This window comes from Coccinella septempunctata, chromosome 2, assembly GCF_907165205.1.
Source record: "Coccinella septempunctata chromosome 2, icCocSept1.1, whole genome shotgun sequence".
Taxonomy (NCBI): Eukaryota; Metazoa; Arthropoda; class Insecta; order Coleoptera; family Coccinellidae; genus Coccinella; species Coccinella septempunctata.
In genome coordinates this window covers 29,580,521-29,604,722 of record NC_058190.1, presented here as the reverse complement: position 1 = coordinate 29,604,722, position 24,202 = coordinate 29,580,521, and the positions used below count along the sequence as shown (strand labels likewise).

Below are 24,202 nucleotides of genomic sequence, written 5' to 3'. Positions count from 1 at the left end.
TGATGCAGAATCTGGAGAAAGAGATTGAGAAGAAGATGCAGCAAATTATTAAGAATATTTAATGGCTGATACGACGATAAAGAACAATCTCATAATCGTCTCTTGGAACGTCGAAGGATTGAGAGCCCGCAGACCAGAATTCGAAGAACTGATTGAAGAGAAGAGACCGGATGTCATAGCTCTCCAAGAAACAAGACTTAACCCCAACGTTCGGATAGCATTTCCCAATTACGATATCTACAGAAATGATAGACCTAACAGCACAGGTGGCGTTGCTATACTGGCTAGAAGGAATATGGATCACCATTTCGACCAAATATTCAATGGTCAAGAAGTAGAAGCAATATCGATTATTGTGAATACCAATCGAGGACAAGTGAAGATTATTTCGACTTATAAATCACCGGATAAGGACATGCTGGAAGAGGATCTAAAAATGCTTCTAGAAGGAAGACACCCGAAAATCATAATTGGTGATCTTAACTGCAAATCGCAGGAATGGAACAGTAGGGTGGAAAATACCAACGGGAGAAGACTGAAGATTTATGCTGAAAAACTTAATGCAGTTGTGATAGGACCTGATATACCGACCTACATACCAAGAGTAAATGGACTACCCGATGTACTGGACATTGTCGTAATGAAAGACATCACTGAAGAAATCAGCATTGATACAATAGAAGACGGAACTTCCACAATCCCATAGAATTCATAGTGGGACATGGCCCAAGAAACAAAGAAGAGACACAAACCAAGGATCGCACAGACTTGGAGAAATATAAGAATTTACTTCAGGAGAAAATCACGGAAATTCTCCAAATAAAAACCCGGGATGAATTAGATGAAGCAGTTGAAAAATTGGAAAATCAAATAAAAGAAGCCTATGAAGAAAGCACCAAGAGAATAAGGAAACCAATTCCGAAACATTCACATGGAGATACGCCAAGGGATATATAGGAACTTATAAAAAAGAACAGAAGACTCAGGAAAATCTACAGAACAACAAAAAGAGAAGAAGACAAGAAGAAACTGAATAAGCATAGTCAGATATTGAAAAATGCTTTAACAAAACTGCGTAATAACAGATGGCACCAGAGATTAAGGGAACTGAATACAATAGAATACTCGGCTTGGAAAATGCAAAAACGCTTACGACGAGAACAGACAGTTATACCTCCACTGCATGGAGCAAACGGAATAGTATATACGAGACTTGAAAAAGCCGAAGCACTTGCCGACTAAATTGAGAGAGAAGCCAGAATAAATTACAGAAATGATGATGACAATGAAGATCTAGAAGAAGAAGTGGAGGCAAACGAAGAACTGATGATAGAACCACCGGAAACCGAAATCATTCCAAAACCGGCTTCACCAACAGAAATCAAAGAGATAATAATGAAACTGAAAAACCGGAAAGCACCGGGAGAAGATAGGATAACGAATTATATGTTGAAGAAATTGCCTAGAAAAGGAATAGCAGCCTTGACGAATATAACAAACGGAGTGATGAGGACCGAATACTACCCAAAGAGATGGAAAACTGCAGAAATGATAGTTTTCAACAAGCCTGGAAAGGAACGGAAATTTCCTCAAAATTATAGACCAATCAGCCTACTATCAGCACTAGGAAAAGTCGTCGAGAGGGTTATCGCCAAAAGGCTGAATGAGGAAACAGAAATGTTGAAGATAATCCCACCCGAACAATTTGGATTTCGACGAGAACACTCGACTGAACTCCAATTACTACGGCTCATAGAATACGTCACCGAAGGAATGCAGACCAAACAGGCCACAGGATTAGTTCTGATGGATATCGAGAGAGCTTTTGATAGAGTATGGCACGAAGGCCTAATCTACAAGATGAAAAGAGCAGGATATTCGACCAAGCTATGCAAGATTATAAGGAATTATCTGAGGAATAGAAACTTTTATGTGAAGATAGATGGAGCAACCTCTCAAACCAGACAATTGGAAGCGGGAGTGCCTCAAGGATCGGTACTTGGACCTCTGCTTTACGTAATATACGTTTATGATATCCCGAAGAATGCTAGGAATATGCTCACCTTGTATGCAGATGACACAGGAATAGCGTTCAGACATCGACGCCCAGAGATCATACACCGGAGACTGCAGGAAGCCATAGATGAATTACTCAAATGGTGCATCAAATGGAAAATCCAAATCAATGGAAGAAAGACTCAAGCAATATTACTGCAAAAGAGAAGATTGAGGATGGAAGAAAACCTTGAAGTTGATGGACAAGAGGTTGAATGGAAAAATGAAGCAACATACCTAGGAGTGACGCTTGACAGAGGACTTACATGGAAAAACCACATCAAATGTGCTGTTGATAAAACAAAAGCCGCAATGAGTAAACTTTATCCACTCATAGGCAGAAGAAGTCATATGAATAAGAACATCAAGTTGACGATGATTAAAACTATTGCGCGACCACAACTCACATATGGATCGGCGGCATGGGGCTTCGCAGCCAAGACCCACATCAAGAGAATACAGGCCACTGAGAATAAACTCCTTAGAATGGCGATGGACGTACCCTGGTTTGTTAGGAACAAACAAATCTACAAGGACTTGGAATGGGAACCAGTTACAGAATTTATGAAGAGAAAGGCGGAAAGGATATTCGACAAAGCCAAACAACATCCAAATGAGGAACTACGAAGATTAGTCGACTACGATCCAACGGAAGAAGCTAGAAGGTCAAGAACCTACCACCGAAGACCGAGAGATCAGTTAAGGATTTAAATGTAACCAAAGAAGAGCTTAACCTATAAAAGCTATAGGCAGCATACAACTATCAACACGACTATGATCGTGTGACAGTCCAGAAACCATAAGAGTCAACTGGTTAATAGGCAAAATGCCCGGAACCTATGAGAAGTAGGTAAGGGTTTTTAGTGGGTCTCGAGCTCAGAGAGTGAGAATCCCCACACTGTTCTCCCTCAGCAGAGGGTGTGTTCGTCTGTTTTGCAGATTTTCCCCCTGTTACACCAAAAAAAAAAAAAATTTCAATTTTGACTTCCCATAAATGAACATTTTGTTCTCGGCAACTTCCTCAAATTTTGCGGAGCTGTATACTTGTGTAAATTTAATTAATCTATCAGTTTTTGTTAATCTATTCTCCATTCACATTCATTTTAGCAGTTGTTTGGCCATGAAATAAATTTCTGAAGTTTTTGTAACTAGAACGGAGTAAGGTTGGCACTCATGAAATGTCGTTAATGTCATAACGCCGTTGCCACAACTAATATCAATTTTTATTAAGAAAATGCCGATAGTGATTGATTAAAAAAAGAGACAGGGTTTCAGGAAGTGCTATTTAGAATTCAGGTCAGCTCATTCAAATACATAGTTATACCTTGATATTCTAAAATGCACAATACGTCAGTCGGTAGTGAACATATTCATTTTAAGTGAATTCATATAATGTTTCTTCCTAATCTAAACGACTTATATATTTTTCCAGAATCAAAAAGATTGTCAATGAAGTGGATGACAAAGAATTTCCTCCTATGGGAGACCCAAAAATATGGTGGCATTTGAGAATGTCATCGTAGAATAAGTCCCCGAAAATTGTTTTTTTCTATTTTTCATTTGACTTGTCCTATACATTGTAAATATCCTAAGGTACCAATAAATACATGATTATTATCATTATATCAAAGTATTAAGATAAACAGCCACAAATACGCTCCAGTTGTCCTGTTGATTGTTTATTCATGTGAAATTTTTATTCAAAGGTGAAGTTCCCCTTGACCTGAAACATCCTCTAATTCCTTTTACTTCCATTGATGCAAGATGATTTTTGTTGAAGAATTTAACATCTACACAACTGATGTAACCTATTGAAACTTTAGCTAAAAAAGATAACCAACATTAACTCTCCCCAAGATAGTGCATATTATAATATTATACTGATATCTTGTATTTTCCATGCAAATAACTAGATTTGATATGCCTTCAATCAGTTTGTATAAACTTCAATTATGTTCGTCACATATTTTTTGTCTACATTTTTTTCGAAGTGATTCGACATTGTGGTGAAATACGTAATTACTGTGTCTTTTAGAACGGACAACATAGCGCTGATTTAAATCCCACATTTTCGTACTATATAGAGTGAAATATGTCAAATATCCATGGCCAACCGAGTGCTAAAATTAAAGTGAATGGAGTATAGGTATTGCAATCATTTTTATCAAGCGTGAGAAACGTCACAGTGCAGCACCGTCAGTGGATTGTGCAGTAGAATCATCTCACTAGAGATGAGAGAAGAGAGAAGAGAAATGATAATGAATGTGTAGAAATTTAAATTCAATCGTTTTGGCCGTAGAAGCCGATTTCACTACTGAACTCAAGATATGAGATATTGTTCAAAGATATCTGATAGCATCCCCATTTGCCATTTTAGCTTTACATGGATTCAGCTCATACGTTTCTTACTGAAAAGTGACATCATCTTCATGTTGCTCTATTTGCCGATTCACCGCTATTCTTAAGGTTATTTTAAGTAAAAAAGAGGCTGATATCAACAGGCTCGTCGAAATGTACTATATTCAACTTCCTCATTGGTTACGACATAAATTAATCTTGCGTGTCAATCTAAAGAAAAATAGCTATTTCGCAAGATAGGTATAGGGACGCAGTAATAATACTTAGTTGTTTCAAATTCGCAACAAATGATGAGAAAAATAAAGATGGGGCTCCAGAAAAAATAAATTCTCGAAGAGGACGTTGCGGTGCGGTGCGGTGCGGCACGCATATGCGTGTGGAAAGTAAATAGCAGGTCTTTTTTCCGCACGATTCGTGAAAAGTACTACTTTCTAAATGTCAATGCGTGTGGAAAGTAATACATTCAAAAGGCTAATAGGAAATAGATATTTTCCTATCAAGTGCGGAAAGTGATACTTGCCCGCAGGAAACTGCCGTTGCCCGAACGATGCGAAGCATACACTTTCTGCAAGAGTTAGGAACAATATTTTTTCTACAAGCGCTTGAAATATTTAAATATATAAATTTTTCAAAACAGATCAATTGGATTTGATTAATTCAAATACAGATCTCAGATGAGAGTATATTTCTTATCCCATAGTGATTGGAAATATTTCTCGAAACGTGTCGAATGATTTTGTTCGGAGGACAGCTTTTGATGTTTATTTGAGGCTTGAACGAGCAAGCCCCTAGGAAGGGGCGCATCAACCCCTCAAAATTATTGGGATTTTTATGGTACGTAATGGCCATTGTAACGTGGTTTACTCGGAGGAAACTTTAATCTCGAGCGCCAGCTATTCTTTTCAATAGGAAGAATAGCAAACCTACCAGAGTAGCTGCTAGCCGGAGACAGAGCTCGGTGTTGTCTAGGGTAGTAGCGACAACGAAGAAGTCAAAATCGAATTATGTAGAAGTTTATTCACACCTTCGGAAACTAGTTATATGTACAAGGGAGATATGTGAGATATGAGTGATTCTATAAGTGAAAATACATTCGGGAAATTCTATCCGGTCACGAGCACTTTATGAAATTCATACCGGGTGTAGTGAAAAATTAACGGTTCAATAAAAATGCGCCAACCAGAACTGACGAATGCTAAGGACTTGCTATACGGTATCGGTATGTAGTTGTATTTCTCCGGAAATGAAACACAATAAGGGCGGATCTGTTCGAGACTTTTATTCGCTGCCCCAAGGGTTATAACACGCCATGACTGACAGCGAAGAAAATGTCTATTTTTAACGCAACTACGGGATTTCACTGACTACGTGCGGTATCTCTTATTCTCTGCCCCAAGGGTTATAGCACGCCATGACTGACAGAAAAGAAGAGATTTCGGATTTAACACTTATGACGCGGAACGCGGACAGGGGGGTTGACGGAACTTTCCCTTCAGTACCCCAAGGGCTAGGGCGGATCTGTTCGAGACTTTTATTCGCTGCCCCAAGCGTTATAACACGCCATGACTGACAGCGAAGAAAATGTCTATTTCGCGCAACAGGGTAAAGAACGATAAAATACAACAGAAAACGATACAGTACAGCAGTGTCAAAGTTAAGGAAGTAACGGCGTAGGTCTAACAAAGAAACTGAACGGTACAGACGGGGACCTACCTCCTTTGTTTCAAGCACTCGAAACTCAAAGGATTTAAAAGAAAAACTAAAAAAATTAACTCTAAGCACTGATGCAAATAACACAAAATGATTATCTTCAACGGCGAAAGAAATACGGAAAATCAACTGAATTTATAACAGAAGTTAGAAACCACGTTAGAAAGCGAAAAATCGAAAATACTCAAGCGAAAGGAAAGCACTGAAGTAAAATTCAAAAGTCAGCCGAAGAACTGAAGTAACAGTCGAAAAGTTGAAAAGTGACCGTCGCGGGGGGAAAATTTGCTTTTATAGGCATCTCCCCTCTCACGGTAAAAATCTGAAAATTCCAGAATGCGACAAGAATGAAAAACGTCGTCAGCTCCGGTTTATCGCATATCAACAGATGAAAAACGTCGAAATCTTCAGCGGCATGTAAGAAAAACAACGTGAAATACAGATAAGCGGTTTTTTACATTTACTCTGCCTATCGGAATGAACGTACGGAATATTCGAGAATTAAAATATTTTCAAAGACGGAAATTTAAAACGAAAGAAATGCACTAAGATGAACTCCAATTTTCCTCAGAAAACTGGGGTTCATTACACCATAATGAGAAAACTGTAAGACTTGGGTGATATCTTGTGTTCGAAGAACTTGTTTTTCAATAGCCTGTATCTTCTGAAACGTGCCGATTTTTTGACCTGAAGAATCTACTGTTCAAATATTCGTACCAGTTAAAGTTTCACCCTACTTATTCGAAGGCTCCTTCGTTGAGAAAGAAAAATAGATAAATATACTAAAAATATAATTCATAAAAATAAAAATACCGTACAAACAGCCTTTCCTATAATTACAATCACTGCCCGATATACGATCGGCCGATTGGCCACCCATGGTATATGGCATAAAATACACAGCTGTAACCAGGCGCAGGGGTAGTCTGTTGGCACATAGCCGTCTTTAAGGACTCTCTATAGACGGCTGTGGTTGGCATAAATTAGCAGTGTCATTACTTTCTCCCATGCGCTCACTGGGTTCGAAACCCAGCCGGGACCACTTCTTAAAATATTCATGTGCAACTACAATAATTGTAGTTGGAAAACTACAATAATTGTAGTTGGAAATGGTTGGTGAGGTGGTTCTGGAGTTACAGCGGTTAACGATTATCACAAATTATGCGATACCGCGGCATATCTCAATTTGTGATACTATATTGGCCACAGTGTGTCCGTGAAGTAAATGATGGCAAAATTCGTCACCTTCACCAAACACGCCATAAAAGAAACATGGATTAGGCTTACAGGGGATACCATGTAAAAATAAAACGCACTTGGCAGTATACCTCAGAGGTGGTGTCGAAAAGATTGTTTTTATGAATTTTTTGATTAAAGTACGAGGATTTATTGAAAAATTTTTAGCCTACTATAGAATCAAACAAAATTTCAATGTCCAAATATTATATTACTCAACATATTCTCCTCTTAATTGGATACATTCATTACAGCGAACCTGCAACGTCTCTGACCTTGCAAAAAAAATTTTTTTTCTTACTCTGCTAATCAGACCTCCACAGCTTCTATTACCTCCTTGTTGGAAAAAAATTTACGACCTTTTAAAATTTTTTTTTTCGACGAAAGGGATGGAGCCAAATCTGGTGAATGAGGGGGGTGTTGTAGTAATTCAAACCTTAAATCACAAATTTTTTGCATGGCTACATGAGATTTGTGTGCAGGGGCATTGTCCTGCAAAAACAAAACACCTTTGGATAGCTGTCAGCGTCTTTTATCTTTAATTTTTTTCCATAGAGTGGTCAGTAATGACAGTAATGTCGAATAGTAATCTCCGGTTATTGTCCTACCTTTATTCAAAAAATCAATCATGATTACTCCATGGCAATCCCAAAAAACTGAAGCAAAAAGGAGAGAGGTTGAGTGATATTTCATTTGAAAGATCTTTGAAGCCCCTTTACAACAGTGCAAGAAAAACGTAATTTTGATGAACTGGTTTCGCCAAAAACCAATTTTTAGCCACCTAGATTATTTTGGTTATTTTTACAATGAAGGAATTTTCGGAAACCACCTAATGGAGGACGAGTTCAGGAACGTTTGCCACCCTTGTAAATAATAGAAGAAACTCTTTCAATGGAAATTAATTTTTTTAAATTTTATTTGTGCTTTTCGGTTGCTTTCTTCAATTTACAATCCTTGGAATGTCCCCGGCTCTCAAATCCAAGTGATATAAAAGAAAATTCATTTTGAACTTTAAAGGTGTTTCGGGCGTTGTTTTCGTGTTTCGTGCATTATATTTATTGATTCATCCATAGATTAATAATTCATTCATTATTAAAATTATTAGACTATGGTTCTATCACAGAAAGCCGCAACTACTAAATGGTCTGTGATGAGACCATGGTCTAATAGTAAATAAATCAGTAGTCTATGGTCGTCTATGGATAAAATCATAAATATAATGCACGAAACACGAAAAAAACGCCTGAAGAATGTCAAAACTCACCTTGGAAATTCAATATGAATTTTCTTTTATACCACTTGGATTTGAGATCCAGGGACATTCAAATGATTTTAAAAATGATGAAAGCAACCAAAAAGCACAAATAAAATTAAAAAAAAACGTTTCCATTTAAAAAAAATTTTCTATTATTTACAAGGTTGGCAAACGTTCCTGAACTCGTCCATTGGACCTCTGCTTATTCCTGTTAATTGTGTTAATGTGTTTCGAGAAATTTATCCAAACACTATGGGATAAGAAATATATGGGCTGGCTCGTCTGATATGGAACATTCTGTATATGAATTAATCGAATCAATTTTGTTCTTCGAAAAATGTATTTATTTCTTCGTTTCAAGCGCTTGTAGAAAAAATATTGTTCTCAACTATTACGGAAAGTGTCTTGACGAACTTGTTAGTATAATAACTATATTTCATTCAGTAGCAAAACTTTTTTACCGATAATTCAAAAGTGGCCAGATCTTCCTGAAAGAATATGTACCAGAAGAAGTGTTAAATCCCGAACGAATATTATCCATCAAATCCATTTTTGGGCACCAGAATAACAATACTCCAAGGTGAAAATACATGGATAACCCTGAAACACCTAATAAAAGAACTATTGAGTACTCAAAAAAATAGCTTCTTTCAAAATAAAAACTTCAAATTTCATAATAAGATGTGATCAATAGTTTATTTGGTCAATGTTTGAGCGTCCGTTGTGGAAAAATATATGTGAAGGCCTGAATCATAAAACTTTTTCTATGTTCAGCGGCATTTGTAATCAATCAATCTGTACATCAATACATAATATCAAGAAGATATTTTTTCAAATCAGCTTGACATAGTTCTTGAGAATTATACAGTTGAGAAAGTCTGTGAAGTTGATTCTCTGAACTTGAGCCAACGATTTATGTAGGTAGCAGTCATAATTTGTCATATATAATATGGAATTAGGGCAACTATTCTCCATCACATGATATACCTTCATTGTATTAATCAATACTAACGGATAACTTTTGTCAAGGATTAAATTCCCTATGAGAATATAATCCGAGTATGAAATTAATGGGAGTTAGGAAACTGGGAAATTCCTAACCTATCAAATTTATTTGAAACAAAAAATTGTGACATACCGTGAAAGGTATTCTGGAGTTAATTTCAATGATAGCAGAAAGTAAATAGATAATTAATTCAACATTCTAAATGACTGGTTGGGTTACTTCAGTGGCCTGATTTCTTATTATATCTTGGTAGTTTGAAATCCCAAAATTGTAAAATTCATTTCGACCAATACGAAAAAAATGAATTTGTAAAACCATAAAATCTCCTTATACAGGGTGTCTCAACAGTGCTCTTATTTTTTGGATATGAGGATGATTCAAACTTTGGTGAAATCGACTCTAATAAGCGATTTTTGTAGGCTGGTCTGAAATTGCCAGAAAAATTATGACAAATGGGGTATTTTGAGATCAGAATTTCATGTAGATTCAAGATATGATATAATAATTGGGCATTCTCCTCTGAAAATGAGGTGGTACCGTGTTTCACCTTCTTCGGACCATTCTACAAACTCAAAAACAATTTTAGCTTTATGCGCTTACAGCCGTTTTCAATAAACGTATTTATCCATCATTTCACTAACGGCCGTTTTCAATAATCCTATCTATCCTTTGGTTCAGTTACTGAAGATAGAAAATGCATGTGATTTCGTTTCTATGATCTATCTGTAGATATATTTTAGAAAGGTTACCAATGGTTACTAATCGTCAGTAAGCGAAACGATGGATAGATAGGTTTATTGAAAACGGCCGTTACTGACGATTGGAAACCATTCTAAAATATATCTACAGATAGATCATAGAAACGAAATCAGATGGTTTTTCTATGTTCAGTAACTGAAGCAATGGATAGATAGATTTATTGAAAACGGCCGTTAGTAATGTCGATTTCGCCAAAGTTTGAATCATTCTAATAGCATACAATTTCTACGAGTCATCGACTGATCGAATAATGTTGACTAACTAAGTGAAACTCCCCAAACAACCCATAAAAACATTCTTCACGCGAGAAAGATAACGAAAAACGGACATGGAAGTAATATTAGAGATAATCAAAAAATCCAAAGAAAAAAAGAAGTAGGGGAAATACGTACAAAATGACATATATGTACAAAATGACATATATGTACAAAATGACATAGTCGCCTTATTTCAAAATTGGTGTGCTTTAACGACTTCCCAACAACTGTACCATGTAAAGGCAGCCATATTTACAATAATGTGAAATGTTGTACGACATTGCCACAGTCTCGCCTCAGTAATCAGTTCGAACATGTTTCGTGCCCACAAAAATTTATTTTACAGCGATCTTCTCCTTTCTCTCTTTTGAGTTATTTGTTCTTTTTGTGATTATTGCTATTAAAATAGATAAACTATGGAAGTATCTAGTGATTTCAGTTAATTTCATTGCAATTATTGGTTGTTTTATGAAATTATGATTTTTTTATGTTGTTTTGTTTATATTTGGACAAAATGACATACATATACAATAGAGAAAATGACATAGTATGTCATTTTGTCCGTGAAGTTTCTGTTAATAAAGATTTATCATTTTGTTTAGTTTAGGTGATATTCCGTGAAACTACGAAAGAAAAACTAATCGGCAGTCTTGGATCCAAGAATCTATGAGTAAGGATATTGAAGCATGAAAGCAAAGAAAGGGAAGCATTTGGCATTTCTCAGGCGACGCTTAGAAGACATGTTCTCAATATGAACAAAACCTTGGAGTGTAACTCTAAAGATTTAGGAATATTCAAAAAAATATTTTCAACTGAAATTGAGCTGGAGTTAGCCGAACACATAAAGTTTTTAGAAACGCGAACCCATTTAAAAATTGGGCGTTTGTTTAATGAAGCGTGTGAAAAAGCTGCAACTGTTCAGAATGCAAGTAGGCTTCAAATAGACAGGCATCTGGCCCATCAATCCCGATATTTTTCCAGACTACACGTTTGAACCTGCAGAAACCACAAATATTCCGTTGAATCAGAAGGATATTACATCTGAACTTATTCCCAGCTCACATTTGCAATCAACTGAATGCCTCAACACTTCTTCATTCCAAAAAGATGAGAGTAACGATGCTGAATCTATGTTATATGAGTTACACCCAATGGCAACAAATAACGATAAATTATCACATTCAAAATACACTGTGTTACGCGAACTTGCAACAGATTATACGATTTTCACAAAATGAGTTTTCAAACCGATTGAGTTATTTTACATATGTATGTAGTTGTACTCGGATATCAAAAAAATGTTCAGTTCAATTATAGATTTTCATCAAGTATCGGCGACATCAATTGAATGTAGAACTATATTACTTGTCTACAGGATTTATTCAATAGCTCAGTACACAGTGATTAATTATAAATGACCATTCCCTCCATTCAACTCTTTTGTGCCACCCTGTAGAAAAAGTAGTAATACGACGTTTCAGGATTGAAAATGAATTATTGAAAACATTTCTTTTTGCATATAAAAGGACGTTGCAAAGAAAGCCTGTACTTGATTCTATTTCGCTATATCAAGTAGGCATCTTATTTTTCATCTAATCTTTTCATTCTCCTGAAAATTCTGGATTTTTTATCGTTAATAATTGCCCAGTGTTTTGGAGACAAAAATATCAAACTTTCTTGATAGGAAGCATTTGTCTCGCAGTAGTATCTGTCGAACTATCAAAGCATATTTGAATCGATTGATTTCTTATGGCAGTATGCACCGTTTGATTGAACGAAGCTTAAGCTTAAGCTCTAAAACGACGTTTAAGCATAGAATCTCTATGGAGAAAAAGGATGTTTAAGGAATTAATCTCGTTTAATGAAACGGTGCATATGGCCATTACTCAATTACAGTTGATAGTTTCTAATAAGATACAATCGACGATTTCTGAAATAAATCTGACTTATATGAATAACAATTAACGGTTCCTGAAATAAATGTGACTTAAACTGAATTTCATTCACCATTTGTGAAATTGAAGTGACTAATCTGAATTACACTTATTGTTTTCTGAAATAAACTTAACTAGTCTGAAATACAAGTGATTTTTCTGAATATAAATTAATTATTCCAGAACAACAACTGAAAATAGTGTAGTTTTACTTCTCGAGAACTCAAAGACGCTAAGATTTTTTGCCCCTTTTCCAGATAAATTTAAAGTTACCTCCTGTTTCTTTTTTTTGTGCCTCTTCAGAAATCTGAACGCATCCAACTGTTGCACGCTGTCGCCCAGTTTTTTAGATAACGCTATGATGTCACTTGTACACAGAGAATCCGCGCACGGCATTCTCGCCAAATAAACAACACTCTTATCATACACCTTTACCCAATTTCGCTATGGGAACACATTCTAGAACGAGAACTTCTGCTTTTTCAGTAAAATTCGCACGAAGAAGCGAAACTCACATCGATCAAATCCAATAATCTAGCCGTCGCTATTCGAAGATGGCAATGGCCTTAAAAAAATTAACAACACAATGCGATGGACGAGAGATGGAAAGTTGTTGGTTTCGTTTCGAAACCTACCGTTCGCGATATCAGAGTGATCTTATCTATCCAAGTCCAACACTGTAACAGAATACTGGTAGATTAAATATTGTTGAATAAATATAAAATTATTCTCCAATTGGCTCGTGTTATTCATCTCGGTATTAGTCACTGTCGGTCATAGGCTCGGAAAATAAACAAAATAAATGGGGCGGCTTTCAAACGATTGACGTCTTTCGATATTCTACATATTTCATTCCAGAGTAGCCAAGGGATTTTAGGAGCAGCAGATAATGTGAACCATAAATGACGCCTGGTTTGAGAACTTATGCTGGAGAAACTTGTACCATCAAAAAATGGTATGATGGCCTTAGAAATGTGGGTCTTCCAAAATATGTTACGTATTCCATGGACAGAACACCGCATCGATATTGACAAAACTCAACATCACTACTAGATTCATTACAATGATTCACCTCAATCAAATTCTGGGAAAGCGTCCGATGGTATAGAATTCCAAAGTCTGGATGCTCTAGGTATGAAAGTGCAGTCGTAGCATGCCGTTTTAGATGTCCGAAGCTTGACGATACGGTGGTTGTCTGGTCAGTTCTCGGTAAAGGGTATGCTCCAAAGCACATTGGTAATGAAAGGAACACTCTAAAATACGAGGATGTATTGATATCTAGTTAGCCTAGAGCAGTTCCATGCATGAAAAAAATATTGCATTACCATAGCAACGAACAATAACTCATTAGAAGTGTCAGTGTGAAGTTTGAGGTCAAAAAAAGTAAACCAGAGTTACGCAATTAATTAAAAGAATGAAGATGTCCACCGAAATTGTGAAAATCGAAAAATTGGACTATCGAGCCATCATCAAGTACCTGTATTTAAAAGGGTTAAGAGGTAAGCAGATTTACGCGGGGATATGCTTAATACCCTTGCTGAATGTCCTTCGTATGCAACCATGAAAAATTGGACTGCAAGCTTTAAAAAAGGTGAATTTTCTATTGAAGATGATTACGCGTTCATCATATGGTTCACGTCAATTTGGACATGAGAAAAATTGCTGGAAAATGGATCCCCAAATGTTTGAATATTGACCAAAAGCGTGCAAGGGTAGAAGCATCGCCTTCGATCTGTGCTCGATTTGAGAACGATGTAGACTTCTTAAACCGAATTGTTACTATGTATGAGACTTGGGTACATTTCTACTATACAGAAACAAAGCAACAATCGATAAAATGGCGACACTCTGGTTCTCCAAGACCTAAGAAGTTTCGTGTCCAAAATTCTGCTGGAAAAGTTCTTGCTTCAGTTTTTTGGGATTGCCATGGAGTAATCATGATTGATTTTTTGGATAAGGGTAGAACAATAACCGGATATTACTATTCGACATTACTGACCACTCTACGGGAAAAAATTAAAGAGAAAAGACGCGGAAAGCTATCCAAAGTTGTTTTGTTTTTGCAGGACAACTCCCCTGCACACAAATCTCATGTAGTCATGCAAAAAATTTGTGATTTAGGGCTTCATCTCTTTCGTCAACTGAAAAAAAAAATTAAAAGGTTGTAAATTTTCTTCCAACGAGGAGGTAATAAAAGCGGTCTGTTTTGCAGAGCAAGAAGAAACATTTTTTTTGAAAGGTCTAGAGATGTTGCAGGTTCGCTGAAATAAATGTATCCAATTAATAGGAGAATATGTTGAGTGATAAAATATTTTGAAATTGAAATTTTGTTTGCTTCTATACTAGGCTAAGAATTTTTCAATATATAATATATCCTCGTAGGCCACAGGTTTATGGAAGTCAGCTGTCAAAGAATCTTCTATATCGCAGGGTATTTAAAAATTGCAAATGCGGTGACACAATAATTTATGTGCTCAATAGATGAAACGGAACTGCTAAGCATTGATTGCTTCTGACTGGCTAAAAAAAAATATTATCCTTGGCCTCTATGCCACAGGAACCGGATATTATTTCAATTACTTCTTGTTTTGCAGGGTGTGAATGAAAGGCAGCCAAAAATCTCCGTGTTTTTGGCGAAGAATTTGGGAATAGAAGAGGGTCTTACAAAGTTCTTTTAATGCTAGATGAATTTTTAGATCAAAACCTCGGGATGTCTTTGTCTCTTGGGTACTTTTGATATATCGCCATTTTATGAAATCTTTTTTTTTATTCTAGCTATGATTTAGATGTTGAATTTTTCTCCAGTGATGTAAAGCACCTTTTCTTAAATCTCTGCTTGTCGTACTTGATGTGCTTATAAGAAAGAAAAACATTTAATATTTTTTGGCTAGGAATTCAGCAATAGTGGAAGCCTTATTTTCAGGTTATGTGTTATGTGTTAATTATTCATGAATGGGCTAAGATGAAAATGATCAAAAGCGGTGGCGTACAAACGGGATTAAAGGATATAAAAAAACGAAAAACCCTTATTTTATTTGAAATTTCATATAGTTTTATCGAGTTTGGAAGATGCTCTAAATGTTGATGTAGGCGATACTTGATGAAAATCCATAGGAGAACTTAAAATAGAATTATGTATATGATTTACACTAACTGCAAACTTGCAACTTGCAATTTCTTGTTAATTGATTATGGTGGATGATGCCAAGTATTATCGTCAACAAAAACAAAATCTGCCCCCGAGGATAACTGATGTAGTTGAGACTGTATCTGCCATTGTTCAATAAAAAAACGAATGTAATGGAAAAACGGAATTTCACGGAAAAACTAAATTTCATAATAGTGGTTTTTCCACAGCAGCGAAATGTATCAAGAAAATTACTGAGTTGACCCTAGGTATTGACCCAAGAAGATCTACCCAACAGAAAGAAAACTTTGTGAGACCAGCCAGGATGGTGATTCACATCGCTAGAGAAGAATTCAATATCAGAGAAATGAAGTCGAAGTTATGGCTAGAATTTCAAAATGAAAAGGCAATTTCGAAGAAACATTGTATAAATTTGAATTTGTATACAAGCACGAAGGAAAAAACTAAAAATCGAAAAGGAGTTTCTTATCAAATCACGTAACACGTTCCCCTTTGATCTGCAAATAAAAAACCAATGCAGTGAGCAATATCAATTTCATCAACAATTATTCGAATACATCGAATATGATACTGTTACACCAATTACTGATGTTGATCTTAATGAAGGCAATAACTGGAAACACCCACACACTTATTTCAAATATGAGAATATCGATCATATCGAGTGCTTTATTTCGAGAAATTATCAGCATCGCACATGAATATTTATCTATTAGTCACTTCGAACAAGTTGAACAGCTTCTAAGAAACAAGTACAGGGTCTTTGTAAATGATTGTAATACAGCAGTGGGCGTCATCGAAATTCTATATGGCATCACGTTCGGAACCCTTTAGAAAAGATAGAGGAGATCGCTGCTAGCAGACCATAGATTTCATTAAACCGTTATTTTGTAATGGACCGGTATATTTAAGTTCATAATATATTTTCGATACCTCCATTAGCATGAATCTTTCTACTCACTTCGGTAAAATTTTGATCTGTTTGATTTGAAGAAATCTATTCGAATATTCATCAGAAACAACTCAACTTACCTACTCAACCTGAAATGAAATGAAGGCAGCTCATTTTAAATTGCCAAAGATTAAAGATATTTAGCTTAGCACAATAATAATATATCAATTTAATTATGGTGGTATTCTGCTTTTATCTGTAAGCCAATCTGTAACTTTTCATAAGATTACAGGAAAATTGCAATTTCAGAATTGAAAATGTCCAGACGTTTTCAGTGATCTGTAGCTTACAGGAATACTAGTTACAGGAACATTTCCAGAATTGCATTATTTACGAATCTGTCAATCGGACACTGACAGATCGATCGTACACTACAAATTTGTAACTTACAGATGAAAAGCAGAATACAACCATTAATTTCCCCATTTTCAAGAACAGTTTTTTAGTACGGTGATCCGGGTGATCGTTCTCGTTTTATCTACTCTCCATAAGCCAACCAGTAGGGCGACAGTACCCTGAGAATTAAATAGAAAAAACTACCACGAACTTTTTTGAATGAATTCACCTTCATTTTTTGGATATTACAAATTATATGCCCTACAAAGTATATTTCTTGTAAACCGTACATCAAACTGCATTGAATGCAGCTGTCAAAATAGCGACAGTTAACTGTTTTTTATAGGACAGTAAGTATAGGCTGGGTACTATAGTTCTTCTGAATAATTGTACGTACTAATATCTGATTTTTTTTAAGCTCTGACTTCTGATTATGAATGATGTGGAAAATTCATCCTCAATTAATAATTTTCATTAGGTATATGAAAATGGGACAATAAGAGTACTCCTGAACAAAAGCTTCATTAATATTAAATCATTTTGTGATTTGTAAATCCCTACAGACAATCAGCATAATTATTCTGTTGGAAATACAAGTTCATCCCGAAATTTCGAAACTCAGTCTCATTTTATTTATTGTTTTTGGTTAAAACTGAATGCCTAAAAGTTTTGATTTTCTGAACATTATTATGTGAGCACCATAGAACGCTTTTTAATGTTTTTTCAATGGAAATACATCACAATAAACACATACACAGTAGGGAAAATACTTTTTTTTCCGTATCATTCATTTCCACATAACACAGCTTGTTCAATTACAAAAAAAAGTGAATATTTGTCGATACAAATATTCGGAAAACTTGATCTATATTGAAATATAAAACCAAACTTGTACCTGACGTAACATCAACAAAAGAGATTTGATAGGCACTATTTTCATGGCAATTCGACAGCAGCATTCAATGCAATTCTTTTCTTTTCTTTACGAAAATATACAGGGTGTTTCATAAACACACACACACACACAAATTCAGGATATTAATCTCTGAGCTATTTGGAGTCGGAAAAATCCAGCTGGCCCTTGTTCGGAAATGCTCTGTTTCAAAGTTAGATATATGCTTTCCAAGAACTAGAAGAATTCTGCAAATCATGAGGAGAAACGACTCTTGTATCATAGCTGGAGGCGATCATTTCCTACAATTCTTGTAATTTTGATAGTTTTTTTAAGTTTTGAAATTCGTTATTCGATTGCTCTACTCCACTATTTTTTGAATAAAAAAACGGCTTTCAAGTTTTAGCCGAAAAGTTAAGCATCCTAGAGAAGAACCGCAGAGTGTCTTTTGTTTCAAGATTGAATAAGAAAGGTAGAAATGAATTTAGTTTTGAAAATAGCACTGACGTACTTTTTTGTTCTCCAAACATATGAAAGTCAATGCGAGTAGGTACGCACGCCACTGTAGTTTTTGAAATGAGGTATCTATTTTTATAAAATCTCGTTTAAATCTCTCAAGCCGTTTCGAAAACATCGAGGAATTCGTTATTTATTCGGTAAATATTCAACGCCCTGTATGTTGGAAACGAAGTATTCCGGACAAAAGCTTATGACCCTCCCGACTCTAAAAAACTCTGGAGTACCTGAATTTGTTTGCAATGTTTATGAAACACCCTTTTCATTTAGACCCGATTGTACCAAACACTTATTGCTAAAGTATATTGATAGTTAACCATTTTTGTGTGATTGTTTAACACCTAACCTGTAAAATTTTCAAAAGGTTAACCTTCGATTGTAAAACCGGGCGTTAGTTTTAAGTGCCCCTTAAAATGAACCTTTAACTTAAATTACGTTGCACCAGCTGTTAACTGACATTTGAATGGCTAAAGCTTACCTTAAATTTAAGTGCTCCTGTATTGACCACTTAAATATTTGAGGGCGGGATTCTTAGCCAGGCCCGGATCTAGGGGGGGGGCAAGCGGGGCGCTTGCCCCGGGCGTCAGCTTAAGGGGGCGCCAAAATCAACCAGAGGTTGAAATTTTTTTTAGTTTCTCGGAAAAAATTAATTTCCTAGAGCTACAATCGAAACTGTAGAATGGAAACATGATATACCATCACTATGCCAAAAATCTTCAAAATCAATAAGGGCTCAATTAACTGTATATGTAGGTATTATTTAGTCATCTAGGAATGACCGCCACACTTGGGTGAAATAGGAAAAGATGGGATATGTCTACAATGTGTCGTAAGCATAGAGCCAGTAATTTCTTTGCCTGGGGAATTACCGACTCATCCCCATTTCATCTGGAACTAAGGACCAAAATTTCCGATTTTTTATGGACCTAATCCTTTCAGCAAAATTCTGTTCGCATATTCATAATCTACGCCCTCGATTTAGTAAATACAACAATATTGGTGGAAATCGTAGAGATCGAAAATTTTTAAAATTTTCCATACTGTATGGATTTTTTGAAAAAATTTTTGGTCTCCGATCAAAACCAAATTCGTACTGTACACTAATACGAAGGCGTAGAACACGAATATGCAAACAGATATTTTTTAAAAATTAAGTTTTCAAGTTATGGTCGATGGAAAATCGGAAATTTTGGACCTTCGCGGAAAAAATTATAAAATCTAAACTGTTAGCGGTAGATGAATGAAGTGTGGTTTTTTCTATTCGCAAAGAACCAGTCTATCACAAAAAAATCAGCATATGACTAGTGCTTTTTTTCTGGCTGCTACACCTCCTCAAAGTTGACCAATTTCTTCGAAATTTTGCACTTAAAGTGATTTATTTCTCAAAATACTGATCCTACAAAAAATCAAATTGCATATTCGTGATCTACGACCTCGAATTAATAAGTAGAATGACCCGGGTCGATATATGTCTCTGAAAAAATTAATTTTCGTTCGGAATAATTTCGTTCGTGAAGCGCGGGTAAAAACGATAGGTGAGCGAGGGTTGCAAACGACATTCTTGTAAAAACAAACTTTTTTAGTTTTCGAACGATTTCAACCCGAGTCATTTTTTCTATTAATTCGTGGTCGAAAATTACGAATAAGCAATTAGATTTTTCCTCAGATGAGTAATTTGGGAAAAAAATAACTTTTAATGGAACAATGGGAAAAAATAAGAGTTATTTTTTCCTAAAGTACTCATTTTTGGAAAAATCTAATTGCATATTCGTAATCAACGACCTCGAATTAGCGAAAAAAATATCTCGGGTTGAAATCGCGATGACGAATATGCAATTACATATTTGTTTCCTAAGAACCTTAGGTGGGGGGGGCGCCATCATGAATTTTTGCCCCGGTCAGAAAAAATCGTAGATCCGGGCCTGTTCTTAGCTGAAAGAATTTGTTGAACTGGCTGCAGAACTGAAGGATTTTGAAAATTGAATGAATTCATCACTGAATAAAAGGATATTTTTTTCACGTTCCTCTTCAACAGTAATAAAACAAAATCGCATAAGACCTTACGAAGAAGTGTTGTACTTGTATAAACTTTGTAACTAGAACGGAGTGAGCTTGGCACTAATGAAATGTCGTTAATGTCATAACGCCGTTGCCACAACTTATAACAATTAATATTACTAAAATGCCGAAAGTGATTGAAAAAAGAGACAGGGTTTCAGAAAGTGCTATTTAGAATTCAGGTCCGCTCATTCAAATAGTTATACCCTGATATTCTAAAATCCACAATACGTCAGACGGTAGCGAACATATTCAATGTAAGAGAATTTATATAATGTTTCATCTGAATCTAAACGACTTATATTTCAGCTGAATATTTCCACAATCAGAATGATTGTGAATGAAGAGGATGACAAAGAATTTTCTTCTATTGGGAGACCCAAAAAAGTGGTGGCATTTGAGAATTTCATGTTTGAGTGAATAAGGCCCGGTACTTTCACCTTCGAATAAATTTTATTCAACCAATAATGACGTACCGACATTCGATCTATGACAAATAAACTCTTCTAATTAAGTTTCAATGACAGATTTATTCGATGAATAACACTATCTGAAAGTGAAAAGACTGCATTTTTACTAATCTTACGAATAAGACTTAATAAATGCGAATAAATTTATTTATTCGCACGTGAAAGTACCGGGCCTTAATGAGATAAGTTTACTTATCTACAGGATTTTCGATGAATGTCATCGTAGAATAAGTTCCCGAAAATTGATTTTTCTATTTTTCATTTGACTTGTCCTATACATTGTAAATGTCTTTAGGTACCAATAAATACATCTTCGGGTTAATATTTTTGTAATCTACAACTGATGTAACGTATTCAAACTTTAGCCAAAGAAGATAACGAACATTAACTCTCCTCAAGCTGGTGCTTATTATGATATTATACTGATCTCTTGTATTTTCCATGCAAATAACTGGATCTGGTATGCCTTCAATCTGTTTGTATAAACTTCAATTATGTTCGTCACATATTTTCCGAAGAGATTCGATATTGTGATAAAGTACGTAATAACAGAAACTTTTACGTAGAACGGGCAACATAGCGTTGATTTAAAACACACAAATGTTTTGACTACTATACAGATTGAAATGTGTCAAATTTCCATGGCCAACCGACTTGTAAAATAAAAGTGAATGGAGTATAGGTTAATGAAATGACAACGATCATCGGCAACCGGCCATCAGCCACTGAAATTGCTTTATTGGATTAGTATGAAGTTGCACCAAAATAAAAAAAAATTGAAATATCACTAGATAGAAACACTTAATGGCTAACTCAGTAGGAAATTCGAATTTTTTTTCGAAATATATGCGACGATCGTGAAGCAGGTTAAACTGAAGTTGGGATATTCAATATCTTCAATGAGTGTGTCCTATTCTTGAAATTTTCATTGAATGACAATATATCAGTTGAAAAAGTCAGTGTCCAATATCCTCCAGTATCCGAATTTTCAGCTCAATATTGCCACTGGTTCAGCCAGCACTTATCGTAGAAAGTCTACATTAATCACCCAGTATATTCTAAAACTCCTACTTAGTATTCAAGCCACCAATCTGGCAACAAACATTATAAATTGTATAGATGCTAATAAAGCGACCATAAGCCGAGATCCCTACGAAATTTATGCCAGATTACATTCTACATGTTTGATCTGAAATCCCACACTACGAATTATAATATGTAATACTCGGCATTCTGGTGGTAACCAATAAACACCCTTCAGCCATTGTCATAAAGCCGTCGAATTTGTCAGTCAACCGTTATCCTGTCGTACGTTGAGAACAAAGGGTTCTCGATTTCACTAACGATCTCTGTAATTTGCAGATGTCCTCCAATTTAATTGGACATCTATTACCCTATTCAGTTTATTGTGCGTGAATCAACCTGATAGCAAACCTGAGTTTAGTGTGTCGCGTCTAAGCATGATACTTCTGCAAGTCCTAGTACTATAAGTCAGACCGCACATCAATGAAACACGAAACGTGAAACATCAAAGCTGAAACGTGAAACACGAAATATGAAATACGACACAGCTACTACAGTGGTACACAATCCGAAAAAACCAAATTGAAATTAGTTTCATTCAGCAGTAGAAACAGATGAAAGTTCAAGTGATAATGTGATTGCAATAGTAACCATATTATTAATTAACAAAGAGGAATAAACGAACAAAGCGACGATACTGGGTGCGTCCATATGATTTTATTAATTACAAACATGGTACCTACGTAGTGTCAAAAAAACAAACTCATCACTTTTCAGGAGATCTTCCTTTTTTTAATTATATTTATTGGTCAAAGCCGTGAGACATTCTACACTAGCTGCGTTTTCCTAGTTTTCAGTTCAATTTCAAGGAATACCTAAGCCCATTTAAGTGACTCTTAGCTACGATTTCGTTTTCACCAACATTCAGGGGTGTCTTAGACGGTCTTAAACGGGACACTGTGATATATAGAGGCCCGAAAGTCGACCCCTTATCGAATCCCTAATAAAGTGACAGTGAATTTCGACATATTTATCTATGATATGCAAAAAAAATTTTTTTATAATAAGATAAGAAAGTATGGCTACTTCGGATCCCAATCATCAAATTTGAAGGGTTGGTTTTTGATTTGTGCATTTGTTTCGGGACACGTGTTTGTGAACTTGGACTGACCTAAAAATTGGTTGAGAATATATTTGAACTTCACACTGATAACTTCTAAAGACCAGGAAATGAAAAGTTGAGAGTTTTCAAGAGTAGAAATCGCTCGAATATCATGCAACAGAACTTCAGAAATTCCTTCATGTTGGAATTTGGTGACTCTTGATATCACGAGGAGGATGTGACAAGATATAGAATAATACATATGAACCTACTATCAACGCTTAAGGATTATTCTGTATTTATATGTTTCAGCCTTTCTGAGTGTTAATAAAAAAATGTTATATGGAACTTTTTTATTTTCATGAATATTTCTTTCCATAGAGAGTAAGTTATGGATAGGATATTGAATATTTGGGATATAAATATCGAACAATATATAAAAAAAAATTTATTGCTATGCTCAAGATTACTGAAACTTGGGTATTTTGATTTATATTAACACTTCACATGAAAACTGTTGAAATGTTTTGCGGTCCTCTGTATGTACCATATTCAATTATCGTTATAGTTTCCGTGTTATAAAATTTTGAAATTTAGGGGATGACGAATCACCCCCTGGATCCCTATGCGAGTCGTTGATTTTTTGTGTGGTTAATCACATCCTTATAACGATCCTACATACCAAATATGGTTATGCTCCGGCGAATAGTTTCTGTGTTATAAAATTTTGAAATTTAGGGGATGACGAATCACCCCCTGGATTCCTATGCGAGTCGCTGATTTTTTGTGTGGTTAACCAAATCGATATAACAATCCTACATACCAAATATGGTTATGCTTCGGCAAATAGTTTCCGTGTTATCGAATTTCGAAATATAAGGGATGACGAATCACCCCCTGGATCCCTATGCGAGTCGCTGATTTTTTTTGTGGGTAATCACATCGATATAAAGATCCTACATTCCAAATATGGTTATGCTCCGGCGAATAGTTTCCGTGATATCGAATTTCTAAATATAAGGGATGAAGAATCACCCCCTGGATCCCTATGCGAGTCGCTGATTTTTTTGTGGTTAATCACATCGATATAAAGATCCTACATTCCAAATATGGTTATGCTCCGACGAATTGTTTCTGT

The 24,202-nt window shown here is 35.6% G+C and overlaps 1 protein-coding gene across 11 annotated transcripts in view; it reads right to left on the bottom strand.

Moving 5' to 3' along the window:
* LOC123308048 (transient receptor potential cation channel trpm) overlaps positions 1 to 24,202 on the bottom strand; it is a 285,453-nt gene that overhangs the window by 218,220 nt on the left and 43,031 nt on the right. The window contains exon 1 of one of the 11 annotated variants that reach the window (XM_044890575.1): positions 12,841 to 13,140. The exons of the other annotated variants lie outside the window; for them this stretch is intronic. Within the exon in view, the coding sequence (XP_044746510.1) occupies positions 12,841 to 12,963 (123 nt within the window). The 5' untranslated portion in view covers positions 12,964 to 13,140. Of the gene's footprint in view, positions 1 to 12,840; positions 13,141 to 24,202 lie in introns of those variants that run through there. 11 annotated transcript variants of the gene reach the window in all.